The sequence below is a fragment of the Vidua chalybeata genome, chromosome Z (assembly GCF_026979565.1).
Source record: "Vidua chalybeata isolate OUT-0048 chromosome Z, bVidCha1 merged haplotype, whole genome shotgun sequence".
Taxonomy (NCBI): Eukaryota; Metazoa; Chordata; class Aves; order Passeriformes; family Viduidae; genus Vidua; species Vidua chalybeata.
The window spans coordinates 2,756,671-2,776,169 of record NC_071570.1 but is presented as its reverse complement, the minus strand read 5'-3'; the positions used below and the strand labels follow the sequence as shown (position 1 = coordinate 2,776,169).

General features: G+C 44.5%; 1 protein-coding gene across 5 annotated transcripts in view; it reads left to right on the top strand.

The window, feature by feature from the left end:
- The first annotated feature begins 2,483 nt into the window (after positions 1–2,483).
- ARK2N (arkadia (RNF111) N-terminal like PKA signaling regulator 2N) overlaps positions 2,484–19,499 on the top strand; it is a 45,109-nt gene continuing 28,093 nt past the window's right edge. For 2 of the 5 annotated variants that reach the window (XM_053931407.1, XM_053931408.1), the window contains exons 1-3: positions 2,519–2,601; positions 2,974–3,094; positions 17,721–18,534. In XM_053931407.1, the coding sequence (XP_053787382.1) occupies positions 3,092–3,094; positions 17,721–18,534 (817 nt within the window). In that variant the 5' untranslated portion in view covers positions 2,519–2,601; positions 2,974–3,091. Of the gene's footprint in view, positions 2,602–2,806; positions 2,852–2,973; positions 3,095–5,281; positions 5,330–17,720; positions 18,535–19,499 lie in introns of those variants that run through there. The other 3 variants (XM_053931409.1, XM_053931411.1, XM_053931410.1) reach the window with 3 other exon arrangements.

Below are 19,499 nucleotides of genomic sequence, written 5' to 3'. Positions count from 1 at the left end.
TCAGGGAGCGCAGGATCGCCAGGATCGGTGTCGAAGGGAGAACGTGCTCGGAGTGTGTGAGGGATGTGTCTGAGAGGGACAGAGTCAGTGACAAGGGACAGTGATAGGGACAGGGACACTGACAGTGACACAGGGACAGTGACTAGGGACTCGGACACAGGTGGGCAGGGACAGCGTGACACTGACACAGGGGCAGGGAGGGACACAGGCACACAGTGACAGTGACCCAGTGACACAGGGATGGTGACAGTAGCCCAGTGACACAGGGACACAGGCACATAGGGACACAGATACAGAGACAGGGACATAGGGACACTGTAGCAAGGGGATACGGGCACACGGGGACATGGGCACACAGGGACACGGGGACACAGGGACATAGAGACCTAGGGACACAGGCACATAAACAAACAGGGATATGGGGACAACGGGGCATGACATAGGGACACAGGGAGCCACAGGAGACGCAGGGACATGGAGCTGCAGGGACATAGAGACACAGGGACACAGGCACACAAGGACTGGGACACAGGGACATAGAGACACAGGGACACGGGGACACAGGCACCCAGGGACACAGGGACATAGAGACACAGGGACACAGAGATACAGGCACACAGGGACGGGGACCCAGCAACACAGGGACATAGAGACACAGGGACACAGGGACACAGGCACACGGAGACAGGGACCCAGGGACACAGGGACATAGAGACACAGGGATGCAGAGATACAGGCACACAGGGACGGGGACCCAGGGACACAGGGACATAGAGACACAGGGACACAGGGACACAGGCACACGGAGACAGGGACCCAGGGACACAGGGACATAGAGACACAGGGATGCAGAGATACAGGCACACAGGGACGGGGACCCAGGGACACAGGGACATAGAGACACAGGGACACAGGCACACGGAGACAGGGACCCAGGGACACAGGGACATAGAGACACAGGGATGCAGGCAGACGGGGACAGGGACACAGGGACAGAGGGACAGGGACAGAGCCATGGGGGCAGGGGCACGGGGACAAAGGGAAACGGGGACGTGGGGATACAGGAACATAGGGATACAGGGACACAGGGACAGGGACAAGGGGACAGGGACACAGGGACAGAGGGACATGGGGACAGAGATACAGAGACATAGAGACACAAGCACACGAGGACAGGGACTCGGGGACACGGGGTCAGGGACACAGGGACACAGAGTCACAGGGACACAGGGTCACAAAGTCACAGTGTCAGTGTCACAGGCACACAGTGTCACAAGCCCACAGGGTCACAGGCACACAGGGTCACAGTGTCACAGGCACACAGGGTCACAGGCACACAGGGTCACAGTGTCACAGGCACACAGGGTCACAGGCACACAGGGTCACAGTGTCACAGGCACACAGGGTCACAGGCACACAGGGTCACAGGCACACAGGGTCACGGTGTCACAGGCACACAGTGTCACAGGGTCACAGGCACACAGTGTCACAGGGTCACAGGCACACAGTGTCACAGGCCCACAGGGTCACAGGCACACAGGGTCACAGGCCCACAGTGTCATAGGCCCACAGGCACACAGTGTCACAGGCCCACAGGGTCACAGTGTCACAGGCACACAGTGTCACAGGCCCACAGGGTCACAGGCACACAGGGTCACAGTGTCACAGGCACACAGTGTCACAGACCCCACAGGGTCACAGTGTCACAGGCACACAGTGTCATAGGCCCACAGAGTCACAATGTCACAGGCCCACAGGGTCACAGTGTCACAGGCCCACAGGGTCACATTGTCACAGGCACACAGGGTCACAGACCCCACAGGGTCACAGTGTCACAGGCACACAGGGTCACAGGCACACAGTGTCACAGGCCCACAGAGTCACATTGTCACAGGCACACAGTGTCACAGGCCCACAGGGTCACAGGCACACAGGGTCACAGTGTCACAGGCACACAGGGTCACAGACCCCACAGGGTCACAGTGTCACAGGCACACAGGGCCACAGGCACACAGTGTCATAGGCCCACAGAGTCACAATGTCACAGGCCCACAGGGTCACAGTGTCACAGGCCCACAGGGTCACAGGCCCAGAGGCTCACAGGCACACAGTGTCACAGGCACACAGGGTCACAGACACACAGGCAGACAGGCTCACAGGCCCACAGGGTCACAGTGTCACAGGCCCGCAGGGTCACAGGCCCGCAGGGTCACAGTGTCACAGGCACACAGTGTCACAGGCCCACAGGCCCACAGTGTCACAGGCCCGCAGTGTCACAGGCCCGCAGGGTCACAGGCCCGCAGGGTCACAGGCCCGCAGGGTCACAGGCTCACGGGACCGCGCCAGGCCCGTCCCGCAGCCCCGCGGGCTGGCGGCGCTCCCGCCGTTCCCGCTGCGGCCGCGCGGGGTCGCTGTGGGGCGCGGGCGGCCGGCGCGGGCGCTCGCGGCGCGGCGGGCGGAAGTGACGGCGCGGCGGCCCCGGTGACATTCCCGGCTCTTCCCGGCCGCTCCGGCTGCTCCCGCGGCTCCGGCTCCTCCGGCCGCCCATGCCCCGGCCGCTGCTCCCGCCGGGGAGGCCGCGAGGGGCCCAGCCTCGCACAGGTGAGCGCGGTGCCGTGCGGGCGGGGGGCGGCCCGGCGCCGCGGGGAGGGGCGGTACCGGCCTGGCCGCCCCGGGGCGCGGGCGGGGGCTGCGCCCCTCAGGGGTGGTCCTGCTGCTGCTGCCGCCGCCGCCGCCGCTGCTGCTGCTGTCCCAGCCCCTCCGCCCTCCTTTGCCCTGACCCCGGGAGGGCGAAACTCCCCACAGATCCTTGGGGCAACTCGGGGGCCGCTTTGTCTTTCGCGGCACTTTTGTAACGTACCTTTTTTCTTTTTTTTTTTTTTTTTTTTTTTTTTTTTCCCTTTTTTTTTCTTTTTCTTTTTTTTCTTTTTTTTTCTTCTTTTTTTTTTTTTTTTTCTTCTTCTCTTCCTGCAGCGGCTTTTGAATTCGTGTGAGCTGTTGGAGGGTACCCTTTGGAAAAAAAAAACAAGGGGTGCAAGGGCTCCAGTTGTGCGTTTCTCCGGGGGTTTCTTTGCGTCTTTGTTTACCTTGGATGGTGTGTTCCTCTGGTGGGAAGATGTGTTTTGTATGGGAAGGACGCTCAAGCTGCTCGTTGCGTATCTAGCCCGGGTTCCCCTTGTGCTCCTGACATCTAATGGGTTGCAGATGTGGCTCCGAGCCACGCAGCCATCCGAGGGGAATATAAAACTTAACTGTGCTACTGGTTCCTTTTTAAAAGTGAAAAAAGAGGTGGGCTGAGCAGACTCGTAATATTTTAACTATTTCCCCAGTTCCACTACTGTAACTTCCTTTGCCTGGAGGTTATTGGACAACAAGGGCCACTTTCTGAAAGACTTGTTGTTTTGTTTTCTTTGTCTGTTTTTTAATTTTAAAATTTATTTTTAGGGTTACGTTGCTTCCACCTTTGTTAAGTAGCACCAAAGTGTATTTATGTCTTAGTTTGTTAACTGTCTAACAAGGCAACTTGCCTTAAAGTTTGTCAGTACCTTGGTGAAACTATAACTGAACTTAGTTAAGCACGGTCGTGGTTGTAACTAGTTGTGCACTTTAAACCAGCACAAAGTACCCAACAACACTTCAAAAGCTGAAAAAAAACTTGTGTGTCAAGGTGGCAGAAGTCAGTCCTGTTTGACTTTTTGTTTCCCTGACAAGTAATTCTAGCTTTTAAAAGTGAATGTGTAAGTAAATCTTTGAACCCTTGAGCATCCCTTTAAAAATGTAATATTTATTTTCATTCCCCCTCCCAGAGATTTTTACTAGGTTTTAGATCTTCCCTGGTACTTGTCAAGCATCAGACCAAATAATAGTTTCACTTACAGGCAAGGGCTGCACTATTTCCACTCTCCAAGCTAAAAAATTTAAGTACAAACAGTAATGTTCCTTGGAACAGGAAGCAAACTCTACATTTAAAATGTTTCTCGTAAAGCATGCTAAGTTGCTTAAGTCTATTAAAAACACAGTGTATGACCTTGAGGTGGAAACTGAGTGTGGTGCTCTTTTGAGCTCCCCACCGTGTGGTTCTCCTGCCCCAGCTACCAGCTGTAATTGCTGCTCCTGTGGTACAAGTGCTGGGAGCCAGGCAGTCAGGGCAGCACAGCTTTCCCTGCTGCCCTGGAGGAGGGAATCGTGGCCTCTGTGGAGGAAACAGGTCTGTAGCAAAGTCTCAGGGGAGCAGTGACATGCTTGTCATGTGTTTGCTAAGCCCTGACATCCCCCCATATATATATACACATATATATAGATATATAGTAGGAAAGCAGAGGAAGTGTGGGGAGCTCATCTGTCCAGCAGCAGTTGTTCTTAAGAGTAATTTTCTGAGTGTTTTTCTCCTCCAGTGATCTAGAGGAGGCTGGAGCTGTCCAGGCAAGCTCCAAAGGGGGTGGTTATGTGGCTAGTGAAAGCCAATAAAAGCAGTTTTCTGTGGTTCTGGCTTACCAGGGACTGGTGCTGTGTCTGGGGAATCAAGGGCAGGGACGCAGCAAGTGATGGAAGGCCGTGTGTGAGTCTGGGCAGCTGGTATTTCTGCTCCAGTACATGAGGGTAACAGTTCTGACTCATTTTGAAACGCTCGAATTTTTTAATTACAGCGTGTCAGCTATTTCTGTTTGCTCTCCAGCCCAGTTGCTGTTTGGCGTGGTGAAGAGGTGCAGCGGGAAGTCGGGGAGGAGGGAGGACTGTGGTGGCCTTACACGTCCAGACGTGTGAGGCGTGTGGCAGCGCAGCCTGGCCATCTCTGCCTGCTTGGAGGGAATCACAGAGCACAAACCAGGAGTGGGTGCCTTAAGCTGGGTGCTGTGGAGGGAGGGGAAACGGGAAGGAACCTGAAGCCACCCACGAGGCAGTCGAGAACAGTCACAGCGCACAGAAAAATGTTGCCCTGCTCTAGCTGATAAAGAGGAGGTAGGAAGGATGTTTGGGTGCCTTTGACAAATGGGCCCTGTGGAGGGGGTGGGATTAATGGGGTAAGTTAAGGTTGAGTGAGCAAAGAGTAAATATGGATTATCATGAAGGGCTTTGAACATCAAACATTAGGGAGATAAGTTGGTGTAACTCAATCAGAGCAACAAGAAATAATTGCCTTGGCTGTCCTGACCTCCTTCTCCTTGCTGTATATTTACCTTTAAAATGCAGGATTCTTTGCCTGGATCCTGTTCACTTTCTTCCCTTTCCCTTGTATGTTATCACGTGAACTCCCTGCACCACCAAGGATGTATGTGCCATCTTTGACCTGCCTGTACATCAACATCTCACTGAAACATCTGTTAATGAGGTAGGGGGGATCTCTATGTACCACACGGGGAAGGGGCTGCACGCTGAGTGATCCAACTCTCTGGTTGCCCTCTGACCAAAATACCACAAATTATCTAGTGATATGAAAGCTTTGTAAAGTTTTTCAATGAGTAAATAGGTTCAAGCAACATACTGTTGTAGATGTCGGCGAACCCAATGGGAAGAATGATGATGTCTAACTCCATTTCAGAAGGCTGAATGATTGCTTTATTATAATTATGTTATAATACATTAACATGCTATATAAAAGAGGATACTAAATACTACATGCTACTTTCTCTAACTATCATATCTAACTAACTCACAACTCGTGACCCTGTTCTCCAGAGCCCAGACACAGGTGGATCCGATTGGCTCTCAGGCCCAAACAATCCACTATGATCCAACCAAGAGCTCACTCCAGGTAAACAATTCTCCAAACACATTCCACAAGAGAAAAACATGGAGCAGAAATAGAAATTGTTTTCTCTTTCATTTCTCTCTGTGCACCTCAATAAAAAATCCTGAGAGAGAGAGAAATGTGCTTGCCACAACATACACATACTTGTCTATAACATTTCATACTTGTTGTGTTCGTGGTACTTTTTGACAGAATTGGGTCTGTGGTCAATCTCAGCTTCTGAGTTTTTGTCTGCAGTTGACAGAATGGCTTAGAAAACTGCAACCATTGACAGAAACTGAACAGCAGATTTAATAACATATTTACTAGATCACAGTAAAAGATTTAAATACCATAATTGCCAGTGTGTAACTTGTACTCTGGAAAAGAATTGCTAAAACTTGAATATTTTTGCTGGCTTGAGCATTATTGGTGGTGATGGGAGCTGAAAATGGAGCGCACTGGGAGAGGGGGACAGGCATAGTGCTGGGAAAGAGCTCTGAGATAAAGTGTGGTACAGTGTGTGTCGATGCTCTGAGATGACCTTATGTGGAAAGGAAACAACTTTCGGTTTTCCAGAACCAAAATAAATGTTCAGTACATGAATGGGAGTTCAGCCTTCATCACTCTTAACTCAGGAGCAGCCAAACTTAAGATACTGGAATCTGTGGCAGCAGATGTTAATTGCAGGGAAGTTGGACAACACAAATCACCACAGAAGCAGTAGTTTCTGTCACATCTTTGTTCCAGGTTTTTAATGCATAACGCAGTTCTGAATCTGTGACTTGAGGTTTAGAACACAACGTCCACAAATGTGCAGTTTTGAGCAAAAAGAGAACTGGATGAAAGGGACTGTAAATCAAAATGTGCATATGGTGTAAACATTAGCCTGTGCTGTTGCCTTTTCTGATGGACATAGTCTGACTCTGAGCTAAGCTGAGTGACTGATACCTCATCACTTACTTGGTGTTACTGTTTAAGGACTCACATTTAAATCTGTGTTTGCCCATTCCCACTCGTTAGTGTTGCCTCTCCCCGTGTCTGATCATCTTGAATGGAGCTTGTAGGAGTTCCTCCGTGGACGTGACTGGCTCCCTGCAGCTGGGGCACACGCGGGTTACTCACGCAGGGCTGGAAATGAGATGCAGCTCAGCAGCGCAGGTGTTGCAGTGACACTGTGTCAGATGCATTGCTGCCTGCTCCAGGAGGTCAAGTAACTTGCCCGTGGTCATGAGGTGTGTCAGCTTTATGATCAGAATGACTCACCTTATACCCCGTATTATTTAAGAAGGTGTTCAGGGGTTTTGTATCAATTTGACCACATAGTCTGTCTCTCCAATGCTCATAAATGATCTAAGTAGCAGAATAGTGTACAGGCTTCAGCCTTACCGTGCCTTGTGATATTTGATCTCCAAGAAAACAGCTTAGAAGCTGTTAATACTCAGTCTGACAACTTTTGATTCATAAGTGGAACAGGTGGTCACTTTTTAAATAAATGCAAGTATTTGAGGACTCCTTCAAGCTATCATTCTTATTTCAGTGTGTGTGGATCATGGATTTGACATTATAGTGAGGATTCTGCAGTGTCCTGCAAGATGCTCTTCTGTGTGATGCTTCAAAATTTCCTGAAAATGAGCAGGAAAACCCAGACCTTGATTGTTCCTCTTGCTACCTCTTTGCTCTAGTGTCTTGTTTCATGATGCTTGATGGTTAGCATTTCACAACTTATTTTAGAGAAGGCAGATTTCAGTTCCATTCATCCAACATGGGTAGAGGCCAAGTGACTCACAGTAACAGAGCTGGGAATAACTAAGAGCCAGACTTTATAATATCAGTTGTCTGCATGATGAAACAATTACCATTTCAGTAATTTGTTTTCCACCGGGACTCTTGCATTTCAGTGGTTCCAGTGTGAAACTGATGCTCAAACACTTGAAGAAGAAAAAATATCAGGTTATCCTGATAACAAGGTGGGGATGAAACAGTGTTGTTCTCTTGTACTTTGGCTTTCTCATCAGCTGGTAATCCTCCTGGCTCCTCAGCTCACTCTCCTGGTTCATACTCTCTTGGAATGCCAGATCTTGCCAGGAAGACATTTCTAATTAATCTGGCAATTTCGGGAAAAAATCTTGGTAAGGAATAGATCAGCAATGTTGTCTACTAATTCTTTGTGCTTGTGGGTGGAAATGCAATTATTTAAAGGCTGTCTCCTAATGAAGGAAGTTGGGTGAAATGCTTGTGGGGTCCTCATCGTGTTTGGTGAGAAGTTTCTTGGAAATGAAGTTGCCCTTGTAGGAAAGTGGTCTTTTGGGTAGTGGTGCCCGTCAGCCCATAAGTGCAATTTCTGTTGCCAGTAACTAAGGTTTGTCCAAAAGAGATAACACCTTTTGGTAGCACTGTGCAGAATCTGTGAGGAGTTACAAAAAAACATGTATTTTTTGAGTATTGTGTTTTAAAAGCCATCAAGGTGAAGTTCTGTTTTTCATGGTTCCACTTACTGTTGTTAGCATCTTAAATGCAAAATACAGACTTTGGATCCACTCACTGTAATAAAGAAAATCCAGGAATTGTTGAATAAAACTAAGCTAAGGAAGTTTATTGAATATCTTGCCGGGGTTACCTTCATAAGCCCTCAGTAATTACTTATAAGCCTCACCTCAGCTTAAAGTGAATTTGATAACAGACACCTGATTTCCATTGTTTGTTTTACAAGATCAAAATGGTTTTTTTACTGTTTAACATCTGTAGTGGATATCTTTCTTTGTCTGTATGGAGCTCTCCAAGCTCCAACAGCAATAAGGCTGTGTTGAATTAATGGAATGAGGTTGAATTGATAATCCAGGCTCCATGCTCTTCTATTTTTGTTCTTCCATGTCCCCTTTTACTGGGAAAGCTGTTTATATAGTTTGTCTCCTGTTGCTAACCATTAGTTCTGCCAGCCACTTCTTTTCTAAACAGGAATAATAATGTAAGAAGTAGTTTTGGGGTAAAAGATGCATTTTAAGGATTGTTTGGTTAGTGTTTTTTCTGGGGAGGGAGGGAAAGAAGGGGTTAAATGTTTGGTTTTTAAATTTTTTTTTCTCCTGTCAGTACTTGCTTGCATGGTTGTACTGAAAACTGCCTTTTAATTTTCTTTTTCTCTTTATGTAGCTGGCAACTTGATATCTTCTTACATACTGTTATTTAATTTCTGCAGTCAAATACATGCAAAGTCTTTTGTGTGTTGTGGGAAAGAAATGTCTGCATTCTGGTCTGTCTGTTGTTCTCTTGAAGTAGGGCTCAAGTTTCTTCTCCTCTGCCAACTGGAAGTAAATACTGTAGAAAAATAGTAAAGCCCATGTTAGAGGCATTTTTGGTTATCACACACCTGACTGGCTTTTGACCCAGTTTGTTCTTCTTTTTTAAATACCCAAAGTAGTTTTTGTTCATTTGTAGAACCAACCTGTGTTTGCTTCATACTGAGACCTGTGATTTGAATCCTTTGTTCTTTTAGGAGCACTTTGGACATGTAGAGACTGCACTGTGATTGTCAGCAATCTGTTGGATACTGAAATCAACTGGCACCTCTTGGTACTGGTCATTTGGTGTCAAGAACATCCCAACAGCTGTTAAATTTCATCATTTGAAAATGACACATTACTTTAGTGTACTGATACCATTTATTTTTCTGTGGTATACCTCCTGTAACTCTCTGTTGCAGTATTTAGATTTGATACTACTAGCTCAGGAATTAAAGAAGCATGTGAACACTATGAGTAGCTATGTGGATAGGAAAATTATTTGAGATCAGGGCTTGTTGGGTTTGCAGCTCCCTTTCAGTCCTTCTGTAGAATTTGGATGTGTCACCTGATGGTCAGACCATAGAATGGGTATCTTACTGCCCTATACCTTATGGCAAAAACATTCACTGGTGTTGAGTTAAAGCATTTGAAACTTTAAAAATACCTGAGAGTCAGTTTTGTTTGTTTACCATGGCAAAGATATGTAAAAACACCCAACCATAAAATATTTACAAACTGTACAGTTACTTAGTATCTCATAACTTGTCTTTGTTAAGAGGCTGTCCTAAACCCACAGCACGTCTGGTTCAGTGCCTTGAGCTTTTGGAGAGATGTGGAGATGCTGGAAAATCACTGTGGAACAGCTTGAGAACCACTGTTCTCAAGCTGTTGAGAACACTTGGAACCACTTGAGGACATGGTTTAGTGGTGAACATGGTGGTGGTGCTGGGTTGATGGTTGCACTTGATGATTTTAGAGGTATTTTCTAACCTTTATGATTCTGTGAATATGGCACTGCTGAGATGTATTTACTACTTTGAAGTTACATTGCAGTTGTCCTGATCTACCAGTCGGAGCTGTTGGCAAATGACACAATGTTGATTACTTTCAGTATAGCTCTGGTAAATGTTCCTAACTTCTGCTCTGAAAATTAGGATTAATTTGTTACGTGGTGCTCAAGCAATTAAAAATGTGGCTTTTTTGTGAGCGTTACTTTTGTCATGGTAGAGCAATAGACCAACGTTTCTTTAGGACATCTGCTTGTATGTAGTGGGGAAGCACAGAACCCATTTCGTTCAAGAAACAGAAATTGATAGGTGAAGTGGGAAAACCTGTGAAATTCAGTATCTTAGAACAAGATGGTCCATCCCTGTGATGATCCTTTGTAGGGTGATCTCCTGCAAACTAATGTGTTGCAGAGAGAAAAGGGAGCTTTTGTTGTGTTGATTTCTGCCACTTGTTTTATTGAAAGAAAAAAATGTAAAACTGAGTCATTTAAAGTTGTAGGAACAGGTAGTAATAAAGATATGCCCCCTCTAAGTTTTAGAGTAGAGAGCTTTGTAGACTTTAAATTGCTGTGCTCTTGAGAAAAATGGTTTCATTATGAGGAAGAAAGGAGATTCTTAGAAGGCTAAGTGCAGCCAACCCTGCGTGCTTTTATCTGTGTGCAAGGACTGTGATTTATTTATTGTGGAGTTCCAAGTGCAGCTGGTGAATGTTTATGGAAGCCTGTGTGTGGAGTTGTGAAATAAACCTTAGCTGGTACTTGCCTATCCTTTGAAAGAGGCAGAATATGTGCATTAAGCATTACAATACAAAAACCTCTAGTTAAACGTGCAGTCTTACTTATGTAGGATAAGAAAATCTGGCTTTTCAAGATCGCAAAGGATGCTCTGCAAAGCTTTGTATTAACACATACACTTGTAATTTGTATCCAGGCTTCAGAAATTTATATATGCAGCCTGTTGAGCATTCAGTAGGAGCAGCCTGTTTTTAACCTTCATTTATTTATGCAAAACCAGTTGAAACACAGAATTAGTTTAATCCTTTCTTCTTTTGTTTTGTACTGCAATTCTCTTCCGCTGTCTGTTCCAAAGGGTCCTAATCTTTGGGATTGCTATCAGGCCTGTGAATCATCTGATAAAGATCCAGCTCCACTCCCAGAAATGTGCCTTAGGTAGAATCGCATGCCACTGAGTCAGCTTTAGGGCAGCATTTTCAAAGGAACGCTATATAAATTACACAGTATCCCTGTGGGGGCGGCGGCTCAGTGTTATGAAAAATCTGCCGTGGAGCATCGTGCACACACATCCACACAGAGCTGAGTCAACTGTCTTGACTTAAATTGACTGAGTGCTGGTCTCACTTCGGTTGTTTTAAGTGCACCGGTTAGTGTGAGACTTAAAAGAAAATGAAAAGGAATGTGTGGTATCTTCGAGAGGAGGTGAACAAGCTGGGAAGTCCAGAAAGTGTTGGTATTTCTACATTTGTCTGGGTGCGGGTCAGTCTTTCCTGACAGATGTCTGATTTTTTTGAATTCATTAATTTTTAGTTAATTAAGCATTCTGCTCTCTGGCATAAGGTAATGGCTTTAAACTGACAGCAAGGAGGTTTAGATGAAGTATTAGGAAGAAATTCTTGGCTGTGAGGGCAGTGAGGCCCTGGCACAGGATGCTCTGTCCCAGGAAGTGTCCAAGGGAAGGGTGGATGGGGCTTGGAACAGCCTGATCCAGTGGATGGTGTCCTTGCCCTTGGCAGGGGATTGGAACTGGATCATCTTTAAGGTCCCTTCCAACCCAAAACTGTGATTCTCTGATATCCCCTGACTGTGATTCTCTGATATCTCTGTGTGGATTTTGTACTATAATGCCACTGGCGAGTTCACTGGATTAATTGTGTTCATTTTCAATAGAAAGAAAGGTGATTTGAGACTATGGAAAGTGTGATCGAGACACAGTTACACCTGCAAAGGGTTTTGGTGAAGCTTTGAAAATGGACAGGTGCATTAGCACTTCACATCTTCAGAGTTACAGGTCCTTCTGTCAGAAGAGGGCTTAACTTTGCTTTTTGCCAACAATTTATCCTGTATTATGAAGCAGTTGTGCATTACAGTCAACTCTTCAGTACCCAGGCTGTTTGCAGCTCCTCTCCTTTCCCAACCCACCCTCCTCAGGCACACAGTCTATCAAATGTTTGAGTCAGAGTTCTTAATGAGCTTGTCTGTGTGTTTACATTTTTAAAAATAATCAGCTGTTTTACATAATTTTATTAGCCTCTGTTTTATGCAGTTGTGATTACCTCTCTCACACCTCTGATTTATTCAATCTCTGTTGGGTAAATCTGAGGTAATGTAATCCACTGGAGATGGAAATAATTGTTTGTGTAAAAATGAGCCATTATAGCATTTAGTTCTTATAAATATAAAAACATTCATATTTAGATGAAAATAACTGACTTCTGTGGCCCTGAAACGATGAGGTTGGAAGGATATGGAAGGATCTCTAGTTAACTCTGTACTCTGAACAAATAACTTGTATGCAGCACTGCCGTTTAACTTTTCATTTATGTAATCACAAAAGCCTAAAGAATGTACACAATGTTATTTGCTTCAGTAATATAGATACAGTTTCTCATTAAAAAAAAAAAATTATGGCTTCCAGTTGAATGGTAAGTGGTGAGAGGAGGTGGGTTGTTCAAATTGTTTTCTTTCAGCACTAACTGAAAGGGCATTAAAAGGCAGTGTTCTGCTAGATAATTTTTTTTCATTTCAACAGTTGCTTGAATTGGCATAAGAAGGTTATATGCAGGGAAAAGAAGTTGTCTGTTGGACTTGGATTAAGAGGAAATGTGTCTGTAAAAAGCTAAAGTGAGTTTTCCAGCAAGCTGCTCTGAAAACACTAGTACCTGCAAAACAAGAATCTGTCCCATCCATAGGTTCAGAAAAAAAAGAGCTGGTTTGCTTCGTACAAGCTAGGCATTCTTTAACATTAGTCAGCTCACAAACACCTAAAATAACAATGTGCAATTAAGGTTAGGGTGTCATGGGGTTTATTAAGTATTTCAGGCTGTTGAGAGATACTCCTTGTTCAGCTGAAGTAAATTGTAAATAGAATGAGTAACTTTCTAGCTGTTAATATACGATACGTGATTTAGTATGTTGTTGCTTGGCCTGAGTAGCTGGATTTGATGAATTCTTCAACCTTAAGCTGTGAACTTAGCTAGAAATGTTTGTTTCAGGAACGGAATTAATTTCCTTAATCTTCCTAATAGCTGATGCAGAGCTGTGTTTTATCTGTGTTGTGGGAAGGACATTGATAACAAATGGATATTTTAATTGCTGCTGAGGACTGCTTACCTAGGTGAGGGCTTTTTTTAGTTCCCTGTGCTCTACCACGGAGCAGAGGCACCAGGAGCTCAAACCAGAGATCAGCAGGCAACAACCAGCGGCAGAAGCTGCAGTTCCACATGAATGGCCTGCCTGGACATGGAGAAAGACCCAATAAGGTGCTGTAAGGCCCTAAAAATCAGCAGTGAACTAAGATGTGCAGGCAAGATGGGTGAGGGGCAGGTGCTTAAATTCTGTAATTCCCTGGGGATTTCTTTGTTCAGGGTCCCTCTCCAGAGACACACAGCTTACCTGCTGCTCTAACACTCTGTTAAATTATTTATTTTTATAATCTGATGCCTGAAACTCTGCTTTGGAAAACCTGCTATCTTTAATATAAGTCTTTGTGCTGTAGTACATATTACATGAAAATTGTTCTTTAGGAAGCTATTATCATCTCTGAGGCTTTTTGCTCCTAATATTTTTTTTTTTTTTTTAATTTACAAAAGTCTCTTCCCAGACCAGAGCAAACAGTGCTGAGAAGGAATGCTCAGGACCTTCTACTCTTGTCTAGGCAGAACATGTGAGTTCAAGGTGTGATGATACAAAACAGCAGGCAGCTTTTAATCAGATTTGTTTTTTTTTGTTTTTTTTTTTTTTTTTACAGGGGTGATTTGTGCTTGCTCTCCCGTCCCTCCTTCCTGTGAGCTCTGGCAGAAAATGTTACTTTCTCATTTTGATATCTGCTGGCTTATTGAAAAGAATCTATGCACAGAAGGATGAGCCAGTTCTGTGCACAGGAGGGAATATGATGGTGCAGTCACAGTTAGGTGGGAAAAGAATGGGGACAAAACCCAGAGAGGCTGGACTGTCTCTGCAAATATGACCTTCAAAATCCTTCTGGATTTCTTTCCTGAAGTGCAGGTTCCCTAGTGTACAAATTGTGTGCCTTTACAAATGAGTCCATGATTTGAAAATATTTCCCAGGATAATTTAATGGTTTCTGCACACTGTTGTGTTCTGTGTGTGGCTTGGAAAATAACATTTTCTTTTGGAAAAATCTAGCACAGAAGTTTTTACAAAATTGCCTTTTAAAAATTTCATTGCAATATCTGTTCACCAGTAAAAGGAGAATGCCATTTCTGATCAATGTCTAATTAAGTATCCATCTGTGTCTGTAAGCATTACAACTTATTTTCAGTGCTGTGTTCTCATTTCAGTAGAAAAATGTCTTTTTGCTTGCACCACCTTGAGATTTCCTCTTCTAGTACTGTTACTAGAAAGGTGAGTGGCAAGAATGGAGTGGGAGTTTTTCAGTAAAGTCTGTTCTTGCTGTTCTATACATTTTTCAGGAGGAACTAAATACAGACATTTTTTTCTTTCTTTGAGAAAAGGCTTTCCTTGGCATAGATATTTTTTGCCAAATGGACTGTATTCTTCCCTGAAGCAAAGTCTGTTTGAGTCATGGTAGGGTTATTTTTTTCCCACTGAGAGAAAGGCAAAGCTCTGGTTTATATATTTATATATTAATAAAGGAATCTGTGATGTCTAGAGAACCAGTTCAATGGACCTGTAGAGTACAAACCTTACCAGAACATGTGGTTTTTTTTTTTTTTTCTATAGACACATAAACGCATCAGTGTCATTAAATTACTATTCCCTCCTCTACTGCCAACTCACTGAAATTCACTGTGTGAGGGATCAAACCAGTGTGGTTGGCATAGTTAAAGATCCCATTTAATATTTAAAAAATCCAATAAAATAATTTTAATTGAGCTCTTATCAAGGTGGCAATGTGCAGATGAAACAAATTTTTTTCTGGCTGATAGACCAGAGAGATGGAAAGGCAAGGGCAGGTGTTGTTACAGCCCTTTTGGGAGCTGTGAGGTAAATGATGTTTCCAAATGTTTCCACATTTGTGGAAAAAAGTCTACAGCTGACTTTGGCTGCCCTTCAGCTTCATGTCAAGCTCTGTTCTTTGTGCTCCCCAGGCTAAAAGGTTGAACAGTGCAGAAATTGTTCTGCAGTTTTTAGTATGAATATTTAAGTATGTTTTCATTTGGCCAAGCTAATACTCTTTTGGTTTGTGTCTGAGCAACCAATATTTTCCCTGTGTGTACATTTCAAAACTCTTAGAGAAGATATTTTTCATTTTAAAGTGCATGGCCAGAGGAAAGCAGGGAGCTGCACTAGCAAGTACAATACAAATTCCACTTGTTCCATCACCAAATCTGTACTTACCCATATAATAGGAGAATTATTTGATAATACAGATTTGTGAGTGAATTACGTACAAATATTGATTTTACTGACATGCCTTTATGTCTCTGAACATGTGTATTCATCATTTGGGTTTGTTGGTGCTCTGTTGTAGACTTGGAAATAAATTGTTCCTACATGATGTTTACTGCTTACATGAAATTACTTTCTCCAGAAAGTCTTCTTTGAAGTTGCTTTTAAGAGAGGGTTACTCAGCAAAAGTATGCATAAATATTTTTCCTGATATACACATTCCTCTATTCCACAATATGCATTTTTTCCTGGTTTTTGGAAGGGATATGCTGAGTTTATTGTTTGGGATTTTGAGTTTGTGGTTTGTTGTTTTGTTTTTTTCTTTTTCCTCATATTTAGCAGGCTTGGTCTTGTCATCTCCATCTTTATTGTGATGTCTGATATTACCCAACCTTTCTTTCCTTAGCTGGTGTTTCTCTCCCATGAGTATTTTCATCATTTCCTTGCACCATACAGTAGTTCATTCATTAGCCTGAAGGAAGCATGAACTCTTATTTTAGTATTCTCTAAAAATGAAGTTTCAAAGTGGGTTAGGGCACACAGGACAATGCTGAGCTTTGCACAGCACCTTTCAGAAGCAGGGAAATACCCTTATATTGTGTATTACATACATATATAAAATTACATGTTTACAGGCAGCTTGGGATGGATCAGGAAACCGGAGAAGGATTCTCAGGGTACAGAAAAATCTCTCTGAACCATCCGTGTTTCCTCAGGGTGCTCAAGTGATGAGTGGCCGCCTCTGCAGAAGTGTAGTTTTTCAGATAAGATCTCACTGCTGCATTTTCTTGCCTACACTTTGTTTTTTGAAGTGCCATAAATTTATAGTTTACTGTACTTCTGAAGCTGTAAAGGATTTGTTCTATGCCATTCATCTGTAAGTGAGTGTGGTAATTGAAAGATCTTTATTCTGTGTTGTATTCCAAGAGAAAATTGAGGTGAAAGGCAAAGTGTGAATAATGAAGACAGAATGGTAACTATTGATCTCTCCAAGAAAATTTCTTTGAAGTTGCTTCAGGTAGTTTTGGGTAGATAATGTGCAAGTTATCAGTCAGATGAATAGCTTGGTCTTCTTATTTGTATTGAAGCAATGCAATTTATTAAATTATAACTTGAAGTAAAATGTAGGATACTGGTGTAGGTAGATAATGTTTTTTGCTTGCAGCCCCTACTATTTAATGTTTCTTTCCTGACGGATTTGAGAGAAACTAAATCAGCCTTGAGGTTCTCATATAACCAGGGCTTGCACAGGAGACAATCAAGGACTTCCAGAATGGTGAATTAGATACTCCTGAAACATCTTTGTGTGACTCACCAGCATGGTGGTGCTCTGGTGAGAGCAATCTGTGTGACATGTAGCTAGCACCTCTGGAGCCAGAGCCTGTAGCTGTGCCTCTGACAATTCAGTAGCACTTCTTTATTTAATAAGTCTTTGGTATATAGGGTTCCCATACAGAATGTTTCCACAGGGAACTCCATTACAGTGCCATTTTTTGTGGATGTGTAAATGAAAGAATAATTTGGTGTAACAGGATGAGTTCACTAGGAAAAGGTAAATTAAGAAAACCAACATGATGCTGAGCAATAAGATGCTCTTCTGTAAAGCCAGACTGGGAGAGTCCTGGGACTGTTCAGCTGCACAAGAGAAGGCTCCAGGGAGAGCTCAGAGCCCCTGCCAGGGCCTCAAGGGGCTCCAGGAGAGCTGCACAGGGACTGGGGACAAGGCCTGCAGGGACAGCACACAGGCAATGGCTTCCACTGCCAGAGGGCAGGGACAGGTGGGAGATTGGGAACTGGGAATTGCTGGCTGGGAGGCCGTGGCACAGGGTGCCCAGAGCAGCTGTGGCTGTCCCTGGAAGTGTCCAAGGCCAGGCTGGACAGGGCTTTGGGTACCCTGGGACAGTAGAAAGTGTCCCTGCCCATGGCAGGGGGTGGGATGGAGTGATATTTAAGGTTCCCTCCATCCCAAACCACTCTGGGGCTCTGTAAATTCATTCTGTCTGCAACTGAAAGCAGTGAGTTGTTTAAGGTGACAGTGTGAAGAGCAGGCTGAGCTACTTGTGTAATTGTTTCCTACTGTTCTGTTCCTGTGCAGGCTGCTGCATTGCTGGAGACCACATCTAGCTCACCCAGCCTCCTAGACAACGTGCTCAATGCTTTGAGACTGGAAGGACCTTGCTCTGCAATGAAGATGGAGGCAGCAGGAAAAGCAGAAGAACTTGTTGATTCAGAAATTCCACCTCAGACATCTGAAAAGCAAGACACTGCTCCTGATGAAGACAGGCCTATAGAACTCGAGACACAGCCTCAGAAGGACGGCGTGCCCGCTGCAGCAGACTCTGCGGTGCTCTCTTCCATGCCTTGCTTGCTGATGGAACTGAGGCGGGACTCCTCGGAGTCTCAGCTGGCGTCTACGGAGAGCGACAAGCCAGCAGGTGGCCGAGTTTATGAGAGTGACTCTTCTAACCACTGCATGCTTTCCCCTTCCTCCAGTGGGCATTTGGCCGACTCAGACACGCTGTCTTCCGCAGAGGAGAACGAGCCCTGCCAAGCTGAAGCTGCCGCGGAGGGAGACCCTTCGGCAGTGTCCGGGGCTGCGGTCGGGAGGAAATCCAGGAGATCCAGGTCTGAAAGTGAGACTTCAACAATGGCTGCCAAGAAAAACCGACAGTCTAGCGATAAGCAGAACGGCCGAGTTGCCAAGGTGAAAGGTCACCGGAGCCAAAAGCACAAAGAGAGGATCCGGCTCCTGAGGCAGAAGCGGGAGGCGGCTGCTCGCAAGAAGTACAACCTGCTGCAGGACAGCAGTACCAGCGACAGTGACCTGACGTGTGACTCCAGCACGAGCTCGTCAGACGATGATGAAGAGGTTTCAGGGAGCAGCAAGACAATCACTGCAGAGATACCAGGTAGAAGATGTTTTTTAAACTGAACTGTAGCGCGCCTGACATCGTTTCTCAGCTGTCATGCTAAGTTAGATGAGTGACACTTGAGAAAAACCCCAGGAGAACTGCAGCTCTGAGTAAATTTGAAGACTGCAGTGTAATAACAAGACGTGGGCAAATTTTAAAAATCTGTTCTGAGGTTCCTGTGCACTTTTACACACCAACAAAGCATAGATATGGTAAATGGGAGGAAGGACTACCTTTGAATTCTGGATTTTTCAGATCTTTGTAAGCCTATTTGAACTCATGTCAGTGCTGTCAAATCCCCTTAGATGGTGATAATCTAATTCTTAAGATAAGTGGCCAGCTTTGCTTTAATATATAAAGCCCACAGCTTGGCGGCTGTGTTAGAAATGGCACGGCACACCACTTGCCTGTGTAACAGTAAGGCCCTGGCCATTATTGCACTTATTCTGTGCTTTCAGCTCGACATGTCAGTGCATGACAAACCTGCTTAGCCTTATTCTAAGTTCTTTCAGATTGCAGCTGGTCACCTATTTTAGGATACAGATATGATTACACAGGTGCCCAAGTTATATTCACACCCAAATTTTCAACATTTTAGACAAAGTTGTTAACATTTTCCTATGTCGTTAGGATCAATAATTTCTACACTTTGAACTTTCTGACACATCTGTGTTAAGATGGGAGGCAGGAAATTATAGGGGCCTTCTTGTCATTTTATTAGTGTCATTTTATTAGCAACAGAAGGTTGAATTCTTCAAGGTTTTTGTCTGCTGAGTCTGTTATTTTATTAGTCCAAGTGCTGTGGACAGGATTTTGTGTGAATTATTCTTACAGCATATTATACCATAGAACCATCATCATACGGCAATCAGAAATAAAATCCATAAAAATAAAAATACGTAAAAATAAACTTTTTTTGCTTGCCAGTTTTTACTGGGTTACATGCCTTTTTGCCTGTTGTG